A 19,780-nucleotide genomic window follows, 5' to 3' on the forward strand; every position below is an offset into this window, starting at 1 on the left:
ACCAGGCTCCAAGTGCCCGAACTGCCTGGTTGGGGCACTGTTTACCCTTCGCTCTGCACCTCCTGCAACCTCTGCCTCCTCTCTCTTACATTCTCTTCTTTCCCTCTCTATCTCCCATACCCCCCTCCAGCTTCTCACTCTTCTCTTCCTCCATCTGTCACACCCCCCCCCCCCCCCCCCCCCACAGCCTTTTTTTTCACTCCACTCCCTCCATCATCAGTCCTGCTTCACAGCCCCCCTCTCTTCTATCTTCACTCACAGTTAATAACTTTGCTTTAGTCATGTTTTTCTTAGTCATTCTTTTTTTCTTCCTTTTTGCTCTGAAAATATTTTCCAGGCACTGTATTACCTGTTATGGAGAGAGAGGGGGGAGTTCAGGGGGAGGTGTGTTGGATAAACAAAATGGGGTTTTTATTGAAGTCGGATTTAGTCTTATGTAAGTGCACGCACTGCCTTATTGTTTAAACGTGGATATTCAGAATGTTTAGTGTTGTCATAAATATTAATAGATTAGTTGAAAAGTGCAGCGAAGGAAGGGAATCTAATGGTTTGAAGTGGGTATAAAACGTTGATTTATTTATGTATTCTACATGAATTAGTTTGGAAATCTAAACACAGACTGGAGAGTGTTGTTGCGAGAGCCCCGTAATGCGCAAGGTTTGAGCATCAGGGCCTGTTTTCCATGTGGAGTGGCTTTTTGGAAATGGCATTAATTATATACTTACTGGGAAACCAGACTTTCCCTGCTTTGCATTGCAGATAAACGTCTGTATTACTGAGGAAAAAGAGAAAGGGGAAAAAATGCAATTAATATAAATAGACATGATCCTCGCTGCTTATTCGCTTACATGTTTAAAAAAAAATCACCACACATGCATTTCAATTAAAATGACAAGAATTCCAAGTGAATTCAATTTCAGTTTGTTTGCATTGTCAATGCTTATCTAACTTAATAGTTATCAGTAATATATAATATATATAATATATATAAAAAACAAAATTTGTTGCCACGAGCTGCAACAGCCCTTCCAGTTTATGAACTGACTGGATACCGCTGGATTCTTCAGTAGCCCGTAGAAGAAGATTATTTCAGGAAATTTGGCAGCGACTTGCATGGGAAAGCTGGCGAGAAATGATGCTGGCCTCTTGGCTTGGTTACCGCTGAGAAGCAGAGGGCCTCGTCTTTGAAAAGAAAACAGCAGAAGTGATAAATGTCAGGTGAGTTGAGATGCGCAACCAGTCAGAAAGTCAAGCAGATAACCTTGACATTTAGGCCGCTGGTGTTGAAGCCCCGCAGAGGGTGCGGAGCGGGACCAGAGGGTCCAGTGTCTTCTGAGCTGGACTACATTAAGAGCTAACCTATTAGTCGTGTTGTTACTGCCTGTCTCTGAGCCGCGCTCTCCTGCCTAATAAAGCCTGGCGAAATGTGGCCGCTCAGTAAATATACTGCTGCGCTCACACAAGTGCAGAAGCACACAAACAGATGCACATCTCGTTCTTTCTCCTTTTTTTTTTCTCGAGTGGCCGCAGGGATCTGGTTACACCTGCTTGCACATCTTCTAGCAATTAGGGGCAATCTGCTTGAAACCATTTCACGTTCAAGGTCTTCCCCAGCCATGGAGAGAGGAGCCCAACATATATTGAGCAATAGAAAGGTCTTTCTTTTGATTGGCCTGAACAAACAACACTTTTCCTGTCATTTTCCACTTTCAGATTCTTAATGGACACACCTTGAATAGTTTTTCCTCAACATTTATCCAGATCATATTTATTTTTTATACTTTTACCAGGCTTCTTGTCTGCGTGACAGCCGTAGGACTTAATTCGTCTATGATGCATCCGTCACATCTAACGCAACTTGAGTGATTGGTGTAATCCGTTCCTTATTTTGGGGTTGTTTGTGCTCCATTTGAATGTTGCATGAAAGTTGTATAAAGAGGAAACAGAGAAACCTGTCTGAATTATGTCTGGGTTTTGTTTGTAGTGGGAAAAGGTGCAGCAAGGGATTCAACAGAGAGCAGACTTGACTGTGTGGCAATGCTCTGAGCTGGGATTTGTAAGACACCCAGAGCTGGCTTTAGCAGCAGGAAACCCCAAAGCCTGTAAATAATCCACATGTGCAGACTGCACATAAAGACATCCAGTACTTAGCAGTTCCCTTATCACAGCGTGATAGCCCAGGGACATGAGAGACGCTCCTGCCTCTATTCACTAATATGCTGTGAAAGTAGATGCAGATAAAACGCCTGTTGTTTATTGAGGAAGTTGTGTTAACATGGGGAAGAGGATGTGAACTTTGAACACATTTGAAATGTGGAAAATAAAAGAGGATTTCAAATGACAAGGATACCAAATTGCAATGTCTTTGTTGCTGATAAAATGTTGTTATGTGCTGGAGGGTGTTTTCTAATCAAAAGCACCTAGAGGGTTCACTCCCTTTACGGTTTGTGTGTGTGTGTGTATTTGTCTTCATGTTAACTCACAAACAATGAATGTATGTTTGGTGTATGAATGTAGGCGTCTGTCTTTGCAGTTGTGTCCTTATTCCCGTAACAAGCTCACCTGACAAAGAGCCTCAGTTTGAGATTATGATAGGACTACTGTAGTCTTGTTTGTTTAAGCAGAAACTGATTCAACATACACACTGTTTTCCCCTCACTTTTTTCTCTTTACATACATGGGATATATAACATTTCTGGCTTCATAGTGAGCAAAGACACATGAGTGATATTTGCAGTCATAGTCTTCTGTGGCCGTGTGCAGTGCAGACTCGAAATGGCATTTATATAGTATACTTTTCTAGTTCACTGCCCACTCAAAGTGCATTTTGCCCGCTTGTGCCATGCTGAAAACTCAGACCTTATATTTATACTTTCATACAAAGGCACTGCACATCCCAAAATTACACTGTGATCATTTATGCCACCACAAAGGCATGAGCCATGTTAATCGCCACAGTCGATCTTTTAAGATTTAAGATTTTGGATTCAGATTGCATTACATTAGACCAGGGGTGCCCAACTCCAGGCCTCAAGGGCCGGTGTCCTGCAGGTTTTAGATGTGTCCTTGGTCCAACACAGCTGATTTGAAAAGCTAAACGACCTCCTCAACATGTGTTGAAGTTCTCCAGAGGCCTGGTAAGGCCTGGAGTTGGACACCCCTGCATTAGACCATAGTACAAATATACAAATATAAGTTCAGTAATACACAGGTCCTTGTTTACTGGTTTTAGATCAATATAGCTGCGGCCTGAGGAGATGTCATCACAACCAATGGCAACATTTGCCACATTAGTCGGATAACTTACAAATCTTTGTGTTGTTTTAGTGAAGCTGCCATCAGTAGTCTTTAATCCCTCTGATGGCTGGAGGTCATGAAGACATTTGTGTGTTATTGTAGCCAACAATACAACATGTAGTCTGCTTTGCTTGTGACACTGAAGTGACTGAAGTGAATATTGCTTGGTATATTCTTCCTTTGACAAAGTAGCCAATAGGCATTAAAAAGCAAACATATAATGGACTCTTCAAGTATAAAATAGATTTTTTAATTAGTTTAGAAAAGTTTAACTCGGGTCTTGTCGTCTTTCAGCTGCCAACCATGATTGTGCTTGAAGTTGCTCAGTCATTGACTATCTGTGATCTCTTGTCACCATATTGCTGTTAGTGGCTTTGTGTGTCGATTCCCCTTCAGTTTTGTTGTTTATCAGTTGTTTGTCAGAGTACAAGTTTTAAGTCACACACATGTCATGGTTCAATCCACAAAACCAGCTGAACTTCACCTGTAAGACAAAATGGGCTTATTAAATTAGTTTCCACGTTAAAGAATAACAAATCATTATCATCACAGAATCAAAATCTTAGAGATACGCAGCGGGGTTTTGAGAAATCCTGTTTTGTGAGTCAGCTGGTGCGAAGCGGTAGTATGAACTGTCGATCAGAGTGACGTCTTTAAGATCCAAAGTCCAAAGATGTTCGCTTTATTGTTGTGTGGCAAAGACAAGCAGGGATTATTTCGCTGCTTAACAGCTGTACACCATAAGAGAAGTCATGTCTTGTTTATAAAACCAAAAATATAACAACATTATTTCAGAATTTTTCTCTCTTGTTTTTACAAAAGAGAGAACTAGCCTAAACACTTTTTTAGCTCGCTCATTTAGCCCTTATCGACAAAATAAGATGTTTCACTTCACCATGATTCAGAGTCTGCGTGCTAGTTTCCAGTTGATCACATTTTGTCTGGGGCAGCTCTTGCATGTGTATGATGCATCCAGTTCTTTTGAATGTGAGATCAAAAGAAGATAAACTCCAGAGGTGGAGGGGAAGGGAATGAGACCTCTGAAACAGAGGAGTCGGTGGTGTGTAAACATTGCAATGACGGTACACAATACATTTTTTAGACCCAGTATTAGGCCTCTCAAAGACATGGCACCTCCAGCAGGTTTTCTAAAATGAGCTGAAAACAACATTCCTAACCCCGAGGCTGACCTCACAACACAGCTTCTCAGCTTGCTCACCTTTTAGTCTCTTTATGCCAACATGTGTTTACTGTTGTTGCAGCTCTGACCGTCAAAATTAAGATCCTCATTACGCCGACGTATTTGCTGTCGGGCTGCAATATGATTTCAGTTAATTTGCTTGTGTCAAGATGATCATCAACTGTGTTTTCAAGGGCATGATCACATAATTATTGCCCTTACTTTAATTGGAAGTATAATTTGATGAAGCTGTTGACGTGAAAAGTGGAAGGCTGTGTTCGTAATTTTCTCGTTTCATGCAATGTGGCAAAATGCTGTTATTGTTTAAACTGCCGGTGACTCCTGTGCTTTAAGCTGAGGCATTACCTTAATGCAGTCATAATAGTCATATTATTACTATTTATGTGTGATACACACAACTAAACAGCCTTGGGTTAATTTGGCATGCATGGGATGCACTGAGTAAGATAATGGAGTTGTTAATAGTTTTTTGAACATTATAGCAAATATAAATATATAATTTTATAATTATAAAAAAGATTTTATTTTCATTGTCACAATGTCTTATCTACTTTTCCCTAAAAGACCTTTTTCTTTCTGCGCTTTTCTTTTCTTTATACTCTGATGACAGTGAGGAAAGACTTCCCAGAAATGTATCTTTTCATCCATTACTGTCTGAACTTCCTATCATATCCTGTTGACTCAACTCTCTTTGTTCCAACACCCTCGGTTGTAAACCCAGACTCACACACCACACACACATTTCACTGCATGTGTCATCAGTTACAAGGAAAAAGAAAACAGCACACTTTGTTTATTCTTCAATGTGCCCGTAATACCACGCCTTGGGCGTAGTGAATGATTTTGTTACTGCTTCTTTGCTTTTTTTTTTCCGAATTTCATTTTGAATTTCCTTATCACATATCGGTATTACAGAGCAAGTACATCTTGAAGTCGCATTTGAATGTCTAGTTTTAAGTATGTAGCGCTAACAGAAAATCTGGAGATTATGAGAGCTACCACACTGAAGATAACACCACCGTTTCCTAAATATATTTAAGGTATCAATATTGTTTTAGAAGCTTTTGACTTTGGTAACTGGCATAGGAAATTGACGTGAAATATCTGATTTTTAGCTTCTTATATAATTTAAACAAAATTTTTTCAACCACTAAAATCTTAAGATGGAAAAAAATAACATAATCTTTAATAAACCAATCAAACAAAAAGCCTCTGAGATTCCATGAATTCCCAAAAGCGATTCTCACCATTTTATTAATATTTATTGTTCTTTTTTACAGTCTGCGTGACAAGAAGAGACAACAATATTATTATTCATTTGTATTTTTCCGAACTCCTCCGAGTGTCAATTAAGTTCACGTCCGTGCGATTTGAAGTTGCAATTGTGAGTTGCTTTGGAGTAAAAAAGTTGATGCCTAAAATGTAAATATTGCCGTCATGTGTGGGAGTGAATCTTGCTCACATTGTTCTTAGTTTGAATTTCAACACTCTCTTTATGAGTGTGATTGTTTTGAGGGGGTTCCCCTTCTCAATTTTCAAAGCAAAAAACAATTAGGCATGCAGACTGAGATATGTTGGACTCATTTATCTTTACGTGACAGAAGGACACAGATAGACTGAGAGAAGGAGAATTTTTCTCCTCTAAAGTCGAGCACGGTGACATGCCAACAGTGTGGCCTCTTTGTTGCCTGCGGTCATATTTATGACTCATGATGTCATTGGACAGCCGTGTGTTTGGGAGGGTCAGCGCGTACGCCCACACACAAACGGTCACACAGCTGTTCTCTTCATACCCCTAGCTGTCTCTCCCCTTTCGGACCTAAAGTACCGTCTGACTTGTCTGGCATTAGGACTTTACTGGCACGTCTTTTCTTCTGTCTACACTCAGCTTTCTGTTTGCTCGTTCCCTGTTTGATATCTTACTTTCACACAGTCCTTCACAAGTTTCACTCACTTTTTCACACATGACTATAACGTTTTTCTCTTCTGTTTTTCTACTCCCTCTCTTATACCGTTTGCAGTTTACAAACTTCTCAAGAAATTGACAGAAGAGCTAATAGGTTGCCCGTATATGAGATGAGTTTGGATGCGCCCCCTAACTGTTTGTTTAATTGTGGGAGCAATCGTCTGAGGAACATGGAAAGAATGAGGCCAGTTATTTACCCAGATGGTTTACTGGTGGAGGTGTGAGGCTGGCCAGCTCACTGTGGGAACACAACGCTTGCTTTTCTTGGTATCGCTGACCGTTTTCAAGACCACTGTGTTTTTTTCCCCCTAGCTTTCTCCAGCTTTGTTTGCTCTGGATGGCATGTTTGATTATTTATCGTAAGGGAAAAGGGAGTAGCTGGAGCAATAAACATGTGACTGCACTGTATTTTGTTTTCCACTGAGAAGGCCGTGTCCTTTAACAGATATTTGAGGCCTCTATAAAGTCTTTTATTTGCGTTCTGAAGGGGAGTTCGACCGAGCTAAAGGAGGATCTAAAGAACTGATTTGTGTCTTTGACAATTTGTGTTTTCTGTAAGTGTGAGTTATCAACAGATAAATATTTCTTCTGGATTGCTGAACATGACTTGTTTTGGTCTTCTCTGTCTGTGAATTTGTTTTGACATCTAAGCATTGTTTATGCCAGTCTTAGCTTTATGACACCGAACAGGATAACATGAAAGGAGGTCTGTGGTTTTTGTTGTCTTTCATACGGCAATGAGAATATTGCTCTAAGGGTTGCGTCTGCACTGATAATAGGCATCAAAGTGTTCTCCGGGGACATAACTTTTCTTTTTTAATTTCTCTCCTAGGCTCTTCAAATGGCTCGGCAAATACTTCTTCAGCAACAGCAGCAATCCCAGCCACAGCAACTGCACTCTCAGCAAAATACTGGTCGCAAATCCCCCAAAGCCAACGACAAGCAGCAAAGCCTGCAGGTATTGTTGTCGTTCTCTCATATTTTAACTCAGGGTTATCTGATGGCTTGGTTATTTAACTTTGTGGTTATTCAGATAATAAAAAAAAAAATGAAGTGAACTTGTGCAACTCTTGCTAGAACACTGTGTGCGAGAAAAAGTACAGCAGTAGTCTAAGTTCACAAACAGGAAATTAATATTGTCAGTGCAACATTTGCAGTCATGTATGCTCACGCATTATGTGTGATTTAGCGGCACACACGCTCAACCCTGTGTCATCCAGGTAGCATTGGAGGTGGTAGCACTACGTAGAAAAGGGTTCTGTTTAGAGGCCAGACACACAGAAAAATCTCATTGTGGCCGGTTGAGATCACATGAGCTCATCCAGTATTATCTGGATTATCACTGTTTGAGATTACCGCAGTAGACAGGATTGTCTTTATTGGCTGCATTTTGTTTAGGAAGTTTGTAAGCAGGAGAAAGTGTGGAAAAGAGGCAGAGGAAAAGCTAGAAGAGAAAGAGCTCAATTCCTCCCGCTAAAGGGAGTTTGGCTTTGTTCTTTCCTTGCTTTCTTTTCATCACACTCATGCATACAGCAGAAATAAAAGAAGAGTAGTCTATAGTAGTCTATACCTCTGGCAGCAGGAGGTGCTCTAGAGCAGACCGCAAGTGGGGTGTGTGTTCCAGGCGGAGGGTTTAAAGGTGGAACAGAGAGACATGAGCACGGGGTGGGAGAATGCAAAGGTATTAAGAGGTAAAGAGGTGGTGGGACACTTATTTGAACTGCCTTTGTAATGCAAAGGGAAAAAAAACAGCGGGAAAAAAATCGGGGGTTTTTTTGTTGTTTTTTTTTTCATCTTGCTTTTAAGATCGACAGTGCTGTATTTCTGATGCAACATTTGCCTCAGAGATGTATATCTTTGTTTGAACAAGGAGCGGTTGTTTGTGTCAGTGTGAAATTGCAAACGACTTCAGGGCATATTTGGTAATTAATACGGAGGCCCCGTTCTCTCTGTGTGTATATATATAATATTTAATACCCTTACTATCCCATTGGGGGCCCTTTTTAATGAGCTATTGTAGCAGCTAGGTCTAATGTCAGGTTGTGGAAAAGCCTCTTTGTTGTGCAGATGTCTTCGGAATAGCTCCAGAGGATGAAATATGACTGTGATGACCTTTCAGTTGTGTGCATATTTGTCAGGATTCAAATAAGTTGAAAGGATCAAACTAAACAGTTTCCCCAGCCTGCCAGGGAATTGTGCTGCAGAGGTCAACAGAGGGGACCACAACGGCAGATTCCAGCATACAGCCAGTTGTTGGTACATAGTAAAGTACTAAACCATCTCCTGCAGACAAAGACAAAATTAAAATTCTAATTTATTAATGTATACAGAGAGCTTGGCCAAGCTGTCACTCAGCTATTGAAAAGAGAGTCGGGCCCTTTCCCCCTGCCCCCCCTCTCTTACTCCCCTCTTCTGCCCAGTTCTTGTGAAGAGAGCTCAGGCTCACTGTAGTATCTAACTAACGCTGTAAATTGCCTGCTCTCTAATGTCCTATGCTACATTTTGCTGAGTTGAAACTGCCATTATGAAAAAACCACAAGTCCAGACAAGTGTTTGTTTATCTCCAAATTACATATTCTACTAATTAAACCCAGCCCAACCACTAGCAGTGCACACACAAGGATAAGTATTCAGGCGCAGACATCACTGGGCCATTCTGTGCAAGTGTGCATTGCATTTAGTTGAACGTTTTCGGTTGGTGGCATTTCTGTTATGTTCCATATCGCAAACATTGTTTTTTTCAAACACCAGATCGTCATTTTCTCTTTTAAGAACAAACCCTGTGCTTAGAGGAGCCTCCTTCACACAGAACATTCACTATCTCTATCACACAGCCTGGATAATGATTCTCTGTTGAGCTGGACTGGGTCATCAAAAGACATGATCCAACAATTATGGGACTGTGTAGTAAGCTGACACCTCATAAAAGCACCTGATCTGCAGACGAGACTCCATTCATCTCAGTGTTCTTCCTATTAGGCACGAGGAGATGTGCAGAGAGACTTTTACTCATTTGGAGATGTGACTCACTTTCCAATTCATTCAAGTCAAAAATAATGAAGCACTGTATATATGAAACATCCAGAAAAAAACTGACCTGCACAGAGCACTAAAGGGAAAAAAAATATGAGTCAAACAAGCCTCAGAATCCTTGATCAGCATTAAATGGCTCTTTGGTTTTATATCTTCAGCAGGGGTGCCCCCGAAGCCCCCTCACCCCTGCACCGCCCACCCCTGCCGTTGGATAAAGATGCCTGCGCTGTATACTCAGCAGCCTAGAGGCCTTTTAATCATGCTAGATATACAAACAGCTGCTATGCATGCTGGAAAGCAGCTAAACATACTTGACTGGTCAAAAAGCCAGTAAATTACATTGACAGAATGACACATGTAATTAAAAGAATCCATGCCGCTTTTACCTTTTGCGCTTCACACCTACAGTGGCACAACGACGAGAGCCGGCAACTCCCACCCCGCTAATTACCATTATCAGTGAAATGGTAGGGTTTGACTCATTAGTTCCATGTGCATTTAATTAGAGGCAGGCTGAAATTGGATTTAACTTATTACTTTTTCATGGATCACTTTCTTGTCATCACTTCAAATTGGATTGCAGCCCCAGGTAACTAATTATGCCAGCCGCAGGATCAGGAGTGGAGAAATAGGTAATTAGGAACAACACTGTCGGACCCTCGCTGATAGTCCACCAGCACCGAGGTGGGGGGAGGGGGGGAATTGATGCTCGTTTGTGGCAATGCACACGAGACCGGCTGGTTAACTACACCTCATTCCAAGGGAACCTGTGCACGCATCCACCTACTACAGGGGATTGTGTGGCACCCAGGCAGGAGATGTTGTGTCAATATGGTGTCTATGCTCTGAGTGTAATATCCAGATTATGCTTGTTTCCCATCCAGGATTGTGTTTAAGATCAGCATTCAGTACGATGAGGTACATGGCCAGCAGCCAGTTTCCTGCTTCTACTGCTGAATGACAGCGACTGATTTCTGTCAGTCTGTGCTGATTGTAATGAGAATACATGAACGGCTGCTTTGAAGAGAGGCAGGTGCATAATGTAGCGTGTTAACAATTCAGGCTTTTAGCAGAGGTAGTTTGCTTGTGGAGAGGGAAAGTGATTGCTTTACTGAGAGCTTTGTTGTCCATATTAAAGTAAAGATCATCTTCTACCCTAAAAGTTTTTGCACTTATTGTAATTATGTGTTGGCCTTCTATTTTAAATGAGAAACACTATTCACAATTCACTGATAAATATTTCGCTGAACATTTTCATAATGTCAAAGGTGCATCACTTGTTATTCTTCAGACAGAGAAACTACAGATAATGTTTAAAAACCAGACAATTTCCTTATCGACACTATTACCAGCTGAAGCCTCGATCCTCTCTTCTTTCCCTTTTCTTTTCTCTCTTTCGTTCTCCTTTGCTCACTCTGTTTTCACACCATAGTGTACAGCCTCGCGGAGGGCATCTCCAGGTCAAAAGATAATGTCTTTTCAGTTTACAGGATGAAAGCCTTTTAAGTTAGAGAGCTCCCCTCCAATGCCCCTCCTCCTCCCTGCATTTGCTTTTCACATCCTTCATTTGTGGTCTGTTGGGGGGAAGCGTGATGTGACACAATCCAGGGGCCAAGCCTCTGTCTGACAGGACAGGGAGAAGCCGGCGGCTTTCCCTCCCTCTCCTACTGTTTTTGCAGTAGGCCCATGGCATTGTCCTGACACATGTATACCACAGAGCTCCAATCTGTAAGTCATTAGAGCACTAGGCCAAAGCCTGTCAGCTGGAGCTCAGCCAGTGCTGCAGGCTGATCTGAGGCAGCACTTCGAGGTGCCTCCGCAGTCTGGCCGGCCAGTGGCCCAAAGTGGCACAGCAACGATCGCCCAGTGGCGAGGTGACAATAGGCAGGACTCTAGATTCATGTCATGGGCCGGTTATTGTGCGGAAAAAAATCTCTGTGCATTTAGATTTAGTTTAGAGTGACATATAAATATATTTGAAGCATTTTAGACCAGAAATATGAAGAAAAAGAAGTGCTGAGCATAGTGAGAGAAGGAATAGTCGTTGATAATGTCGTTCGTAGCCTGATTTCACGCCGCTGTTACTGAAATGAGTCATTCTTAGGGAAGTCGTTAAACATTTTAGCAGAGATATGCCCATTCACAAGAAAGTCACTTCATAAAATCATAGCAACAACAATGCAGCGTGTTATTCAGTTAGGTGCTGTCTCAAGGTGATTCTGTAATGAAATCTCATTCTGATGTGTGCGTTGCTTTGAGGTGATAAATACTGTCAGGAAAGATCAGCACAAAGCCGGGTGGAACCCGGGGAAAAGGCCGTCTCTATGGTCGCTTGTTTAGCTTGTCATATTGTAAAAATGTATTATGTGTACTGTATATATTAGAACCAGGTTTGGGATAATCCTGTCAGAATGAAGTCATCTGTCCTGATTCCACATAGCCAAGTGGGAGGGAGGGGGGTGGTGGCGGTGGGAGCTCTCGCCCAGCCAAGTTGATGACTGTCGAATTGACTCCAGTCACAGAGCTGGGAGCCACTCTGCTGTTTGCAGGACCCTCTGTATTCATTGGAGGCCTGATGTTTCCCTTCAAGCAGTCAGCCTTCGCAACACTCCACCCCACTCAGTCATCCCCACGGATACACAAGCATATACACTTCCCCTGAAATTTGTTGTATCTTTATGTCATCCTCTGGCGTTACGTCTTGATTTTAATGCTTGTCTTTTTTTTTTTTTGGGAGTGATTCACACGCCCTTTGGAGAGCGGTAGAAGGATGGATGGCTGCACAGTCAGCCATAGCATTTATAAACACTAACAGCTATGCAAGGTGTAGTCAAGTCAGCATCAGCTCACAATGCAGTTTCTCTTTGGGTGTCAATGCACACTTTTGACAGCTTGGCAATTCTCTTATTCCATTTTCACTTTTGGTTAAGACTCGAATAAAGTAAACTGTTACTGCTTAGACAGCAGAAGAGTGATACAGATATACAGGTCGACACGAGGGCTTCATTTGGAGCATTTTATATTTGTGTTGGATGTTTTACAGCAGACCATAATTGGTTTATCCATATAACTACACCCAGTGTGCAGAAAAAGCCAAAGTAATGTAGTTTGTGATTAGACTCCTCTTTAGTCTTTAAAAAGCGATGACAGCAGCCACCCAAAGGCAGACAGGTTTCTACTCAAATCTGACTGAGCTCATCGCCCATGATAATGCATTATTTTGGTGCATAGCAGAACCCAAATATCAAATGTCACTCAGTAACTTATTTGCAGCTTTAGGTTTACCGCAGAATCATTGTTATTGCTTATTAAAAAGAACTGGGTTTCTTTGTATTAATATGGTTTTCGTTTTAAATCAAAGATGAATCAATCGCCAAAAAAGACAAGACAAAAATTCCCCCACCTCCCTAAATCGATGTTGCTCAAACCCAAAAGTGTTTTTGTTTTGACTAAGTGAAAAACCACACTAGTGCGCACTGGAAGCTCCGTTATATACTAGCTGGCATATCATCTCAGGAAATATTTTGCAAATACAGACTTCACATGTGCTGACTAAACAATGTGCTCCTGGTTGTCAAAATTAAAAGTAAATAACCAAAGCCATATATAATAGACCACGAGGAACATGGTGAGTCAGGCGTGACTTGCTGTAAGTCCTCTCTGCTCCGGGTGATAACCTCATTCGCTCAGAATGTGACTTACTCCTTCAGTAGTGTGCAGATATTTAAAGGCAGACTCGCTGTCTTTTATTTTTGATTGACTTAATAAACAGTAACAATATGCAAGAGTTTTATGCATGAGAGGAACAAGGGTGCAGAAGTGTAGAAAAAAATAATAACACGATAAATAAAAGATGCGATCGGTTTTGGTTTGGCTCTGAATAGAAACTCTCCACCTCTTCAAAAGTTGTTTGTGCTATTGTTTTACTGCTGCAGAAATGACATAGCGCTCTCCCGTGCGGCGTCAGTGCAAGTGAGTGGGTCACCAAATAACAGTTTTTTCCCCTTAAATCAAATGTCACTTCTTTCTGAACTTTGCAAAGTGTGAAGTTTTGCTGTAGCTCGGAAAACACACTTTGTTTGATTTACAATTGTTTTTTTAAAAGCTTTGTACTTTTTAAACTTTTGAAATAACATTTGAAATGGAAATAACAGGGAAAAATATATTATGTAGGTTATATTAAATAGAGCAGCTGTTATTTATATAGGTCCCACACCTGCCCTGCTGAGTCTCTCTGCCAGTAAACAATGAAATACTCCAAACACACAGGAGGAGAGGGAAAAAAGGGTGTGTTTGTTTTCTCATGACAATGGTCCAGGTCACCAGCGCTTTTCAAGAAAAGCAATGAGAATGAATTTGTTCTCCGCTTCCACTCCATTTCCCTACTTGTCTTAATGTAGTAGCAGTAAGACACTGGTTGGCATGCCGGTGCAGCTTATTCACTGGCTGCGTTAGTGTTTTGGGAAGGCTTTGTAATTGGAGCCGAGTCGTTATCTTCAGCCATAGCTCAGGCCAGACATTAACTCATACTTTCACTCTAACTCGAGCAGGAAATGGGAGTATTTTATAATGTCATCCACTCTGTCATGAACACAATCGCTCAGTACTCTCGGTAAACTATCACAAGGGACGGGTTCAAGGCTCAAGAATATTGATGTTTCTGTGTGCACAGGAACAAAAAAAAATCCACATAGGGTGTGTATCACATCGACACATATGTGTAATTATTTTACATGGCGCAGGCACAGAGGCAATGGATTAGAAAGACAGTATGTGAGAGGAGAAGCTTGAACTGTGTGTCTGCTAAATTTATCATGAGGCCTTTGGGAGCGTTGAAATGAGAACAGTGGCCTATTACTGCTAAGAAGGTGTTTTATTGAGAATACGCCGACATGCCACCCCAGGGAGAGTGCCGGGGGAGAATAGCGTGGCCGTAGCCTAAACCACTTTGTGCGTGTTTGCGTGTGCATGCGTGTAGTTGCAAGCACATGGCTGCATGTCACTCTCTTTTTGTGTGAGGCGTCTTGAGGGTGTCAGATAGAAAATAAAAGCCCCTTTTCTTCCACTTAATTATTCACTATGATACGTATTGGAATTGTCACTTTTGACACTTGAGGTGTCCCAGTCAATAATTTATATAGGTCAGGCCAGCTTAGCAGAGCTCATTGTTAGTTATTAGCAGATGAGAGCAGTGGCTTGTTATGCAGGCGCTCTGTTTATTTTACCAGTGTGTTTGCGGACTGGAATGTATCCCATGAACATTCCTTCATCCTTGGCCAAGGGTTTATAGCTGTTGATATGAGCTGTGTTTTAGAGCTCTGTTATTCAGCTCTGTGTTTATTGTCATGATAATTAACAAAGTGAGGTGTTAATCTTTCCTCGTGCTTTTGTCTAATTCTTTTAAGTGGGTTGCACAACTTAGTAACCCTGATTTTAATGTTGTTACAGAAGTGGGGCTGATTAAGAACTCATTCCGTTTTCTCATGTTTAGATGTGCTACAGAGTGGAATGTGATTAAATGTATATAAATATTGTTCAAGAGTAGGTGTTTTCAATTGAAAGATAAGACATATAGGTTGTCAGCAGTCAGGGCTTTCGCCCTACTGTCTCTCCCTGGGAGTTCAGTAAGATCTCCAGTAGGTGGCAGGGTCCTGTTTTCTTCTTCTGTCTTTTCCACTTGCTGAGTGCACACGGGTGTTAAAGAGTGTGATGATATCATGACAGCTAATTGCTCTCATTGGGATGGAGTTGGATGGATTGCCTGGTAGCTGGTGTAATGTTAGCTGTTAATGTAAGTGGTTTTAGCTTGTCTGAGGCCAAATTGAGGGATAAGTGTTTAAAAACTGGTTTGAATTTTTTTTTTTATGCTGCTGTGGTTGATTTTATGGCTGAATACTCTCAAACTTGGTTTTGCATATTATTACTGGTTGATTCCTATAGTAAACTCTGTAAGTACAAACTATAAAAAGATTGGCATTAGTACAGAAAATACAAAGCCACCCTAATCTCATAATTATATTATTTTAGGCTAAAATAGAATTTGTTTTTCTTGGGAAATTTTAAAGGAAGAAAATAGCTACAAAGCCTTGTGAATTGTTTGTGTGCATTTAGTGTTTTCAGCATGTAAAATGAGTTGTGCCTTTGTTCCAGCACTGTAAACAATTCCATTTAGCAGAACAATAAAGACGCTGATAGCAAGGCCAGTTTTCTTTCTTTCCGCTAGATAGCTGTGTTTACTTATCTGTTGTTTAATTAAAGGGCCTCTTTTCTTTAAGTTCCCATTGTTTCAATAGCACGGCCGAGTCCCGGCAGGGGTCAAAGGGTTAACAGCCGTCAACTGTGCCTTTTTTTCTCTGCCTCTCCCTCTCTCTCTCTCTCTCTGTCTCTCTCGCCCTTTTTTTTAAAGGGGCCCCCACACAAAGGCACAGTTTCACCTGCAGCCCAGCCCGCGGCTTCCTATTGTGTGGCCCCATTTGAATTGATTATGTTTAGAAGGCTGGTTGTGATTGGTGGAGAAGGGCGTGGTTGATTGGATAGTTTTGTATCTTGTCAGCCAGGGAGCAACCTTGTGCGTGCAATCTGTCTGTATCCTGAGGAAGGTTGGAGACTCCACAGCACAGCAGCGCTTGTTCTCAGCCTCTCTGCCTGCCAGCCTGCGCGCCCCTACCTCTCTCTCTCTCTTACTTACTCACACTCGCTCTCTCTCTCCCTCCCTCTCTCTCTTCCCCTCGCTGCTCGACTCTCCGCTCTGCTTCACTCCACACCGCGTGGCCCGGCACTCTGTTTACCCTGCCAGCTAAATGGAGTTTGTCAGGTTTGTCAATATGATTGATTTCTGTGATTTTGCCAGCTTTCTTGTATAAAAAAACTTGACAATTTAATTTGAAGAGGGAAAAGGAGAAAAGGAGTTTTATTGTCTGTCCATTGTTGACGTTCTGTCATTGTAGCTGGTTAATTTTGTCATGCTTCTTCCTATGGGAAGAGTAGTTATCCAGGGTTTACTTTGTTGTTAAGACGCTGTCAGTTTGCATGCTTGCTGTGTTATTAAGAGAAATATATAAAGTCATGTATGTTAGATTTATTGTCTCTAAATATGTTGCCTTTCAGAGCAAGACTGTATGGAGATGATGTCTCTGTCTGTGCTGTTAGTTGTTTTCAGGAATTTGGCTTTTTACTGTAAGCTTGTGCAACAGTTTCCTCTGCCTTGCCTAACCACATACATGAAGTTTCTCACTGTCACTTTACAGTGTTTGTTTAGTTTTGTTGACTTTGCTGATAGTGAGCTAACCAGTTAAGCAGGATCTAATACTGTACACGTTCAAATTATGGAAAGTTCTGGGAAAAACAGGAGACAGGTTTGCCAGCTCTTTACTTTCATTTGTGTGTGTTTTTGTATTTTGCTCTTTTTTTTTTTTTTTTAGAAAATACTTGTTAAGCTTCATTGTTTACATCCTTGAATTAAGGGTATGCGAGTACTTGTTTTCTCCAAATTATGTTTTGCTAGTTGTGTATTTTGTGACTTGAGTTAATGAGTGCTGGTCAGACTTTGCTTGCTCTTAGGCTATGGCCTGGACTAATCCTCAGTCTCCTCATGGTGTCACAGTGAATTAAGACAGTGGCTGGCACAGCTCTATATTTGACACCGTCACCACAAACCACGTTGGAGACACGCTGTCACTCTAAATGTCATCGCTCATGTCTTTCTGAAAAGTTAGTGTGCGAATGTTGGTGCGGGCCTATGCGTGTGTGTCGGCACTTGCAATAAAGGGATTGCAAAATATATTTAAGGGGGAAAGTTGTGGTCAATTTGCTCCCTTTTTCTACTGTCAAGTTTGAGTCCTCCTTGACAGTTTTGAGGTTTTACACAGAAGACAGTTATTGACTTTCTGTTGTTTAATGACCTCAAGTATTTTTACTGCAGTCATTTAAGTAATGCGCTCATATAGCAACAGAAGAACTTGCCTTTTTGAAGTGTTTTTGTTGTATTTCTCAGCATTTCTGAAACTTTTTTTCCCCCTTTGGTACAGTCTTTCAGCTCTCACAGCTAAGAAAGTGGACAGGAGGAGAGATGGAGCAGATTATCAGATAGTTGAGAAGCAGGACAGCGAAGCCTAAACAGGGCAGTGTTCGCCGTAATGTTGTGCAGCTGTGCAGCCGAGACTCGCAGTTTGGGAGAGCTGGAGTGCGAGCTGATTGGGTTGACAGTTTGTAATCAAAGTTGATTTATTGTTCATTAGTAGTGCATTAGCCCTTTCAGGCTGGGGCGTTATTTGTGCAGTGGCCTGTCAAGGCGAGGGGCTGCCAGCACCTGTCATTTCTAAACCATGACATAGGCAACCAGATATTAGCTGTGTACCCGGAGAGGGGGGCACACGGGGGTAGCCTGCAGAGCCCCACGGCTCACTGGGATATCCTTTACAGGGACGGTCTTTGCTTTGTACTGGAGCAGGCAGGCAAGACAGAGAGGAGAGACGGGGGAATAGTTTAGCAGTGATATAGTGAGCCACCAGCTGCTCTCTGCTGTTATTCCCTGGCTTTCCCGACTAAAACATGTTTTTACTTGAAAAAGGCTTGCAATCGTTTTTCCCTTCTTCTTTTTTTCTTCTTTTTTTTGCCCATTGCTATTTGGAGAATGTGCATCTCTGTTTCAAACGGGAAGATTAACATTACACTTGAGATGCCATGTGTTTCAAAAGGTTGAGATGGTAGGATAATGATGAGATTAAATGGTGTAGTGTGTTTTATGGCAGAAGGTCTTTTTAAGCATTCATCTAAGTCCCAGCCTATATATTTCTAAAGTATTAAAGGGAGCCTATTGTCATGTTGCACCTAGAAAATAAGGGTGGATTATTGGGACTGAAACACTTCTTTTTTTTCTCTCCATATACTGGTTTTTACTTAATTCCAAAAACATGCTGCCTGTCAGTGTAAATTTATTTCAATATAATTTATATAATTTAATTATTTGTCTGTTCACTTAAAAACAGCATTAAGAGTGTCAAGAAGCAACATAATTTGTGTCCCTCTTGTCTGCCGTCATGGAAACAAGGATTAGCTTTGCCTTGCTGGTGTGCAGAGAATAGAAACAATCTGTACGAGGATGTGTCAGCCATTGTCTTTTGACTACACTTTCATTTGAAAGGGATTTCAGAGGCTGTGATCTTAATTAAATCTCAACTGACTCGAATAATGCATCTGAAAACACACAGCGTTGCGTAACCGTGTAAAGCTGGTGAACTAAAGATCACGGGCGCACAGTTTATATGAACAGCGATCGCAAGATGTTTCCGGGAAAGGTGCAAACATCGAACAGTTGTGTGTAGGACATCACTCACCGAGAATTTGTAAGCTTGGTTTCAGAACTCAAAATACCTTGTAAAATACATACTTGGAGGTGTGGCTTGAAAAGGTCAGAAAGAATGACAGGACAGTGAGTCACACACCAAAATGTATGATACACTCCTTTCTTTTAATTTTTTTGTAAGCAAAAGAAACAAAGAATTGTATCAGAATTATTTGAACCACCTTTAATATAATATTTTAACACAATTTTCATTTATAAAATCTAAATCACTTCTTCTTTTTTTTTTTAATACAAAAGTGAACATTTTAAATACCAAAGTGTGATCGTGATGCGGCACAAGTGTGTGCGTTTGAGGGGGAAGAGGGAGGGCGACCTATGTGCGCTCCCTCAGCGGTGGTCACCTGCAGTGGCGGCTCCCTCCAGTGTGGGAAACGGCGTCCAGGTCGCAGCTCGGCTGTTATTGCTGGGGCGAGAGCTCGCTCACGTTGCCGTGCAGTTTGTTTGTTTAAACCCGATGCTGGGTCGAGCTCCGGCGAAAACCTGTTTGTTTGTAGTCGTCGAGTTAATTAAAACGCAATCTTAACTTTTGTTTTTACAGTTGTTGCAAATAATTTGAGTCTCGCTCCCCCTCACACATCTCCGCCCCGAACTCAGAAGATATAGTGCATGGTAAATGTGGCTGTGATTATCCTGTTTATCTGAGCTGTAAATATTTTTAAAACAGCTTGATTGTGGATGACAAGAAAGGAATTATGGTGGTCTAACATATGTTGGGATTATTTAGTACTTGTGTCCTACTTTTTACATTTAAATTCTGCTGCATAATTCACTTTGTGTTGTTTTCCCAATAATGACAACCACAAACAAAATATAAATCAAGATATTATGATTATTACTATTAGTATTATTATTATTACAATAATCATTATTATTATTGTTGTTGTTACAATTATTATTAGGGGGAAAGGTTATTGGTGCG

General features: G+C 41.2%; 1 protein-coding gene across 13 annotated transcripts in view; it reads left to right on the forward strand.

Moving 5' to 3' along the window:
- Nucleotides 1-19,780, forward strand: part of foxp1b (forkhead box P1b) — a 146,263-nt gene that overhangs the window by 88,258 nt on the left and 38,225 nt on the right. For 12 of the 13 annotated variants that reach the window (XM_087840528.1, XM_035904968.2, XM_035904977.2 and 9 more), the window contains one exon: nt 7,297-7,422. In XM_087840528.1, coding sequence (XP_087696654.1) covers nt 7,297-7,422 — 126 coding nt within the window. Of the gene's footprint in view, nt 1-7,296; nt 7,423-16,189; nt 16,312-19,780 lie in introns of those variants that run through there. The other variant, XM_087840535.1, reaches the window with a different exon arrangement.

This window comes from Neolamprologus brichardi, chromosome 5, assembly GCF_056152115.1.
Source record: "Neolamprologus brichardi isolate AB-2024 chromosome 5, ASM5615211v1, whole genome shotgun sequence".
NCBI lineage: Eukaryota > Metazoa > Chordata > Actinopteri > Cichliformes > Cichlidae > Neolamprologus > Neolamprologus brichardi.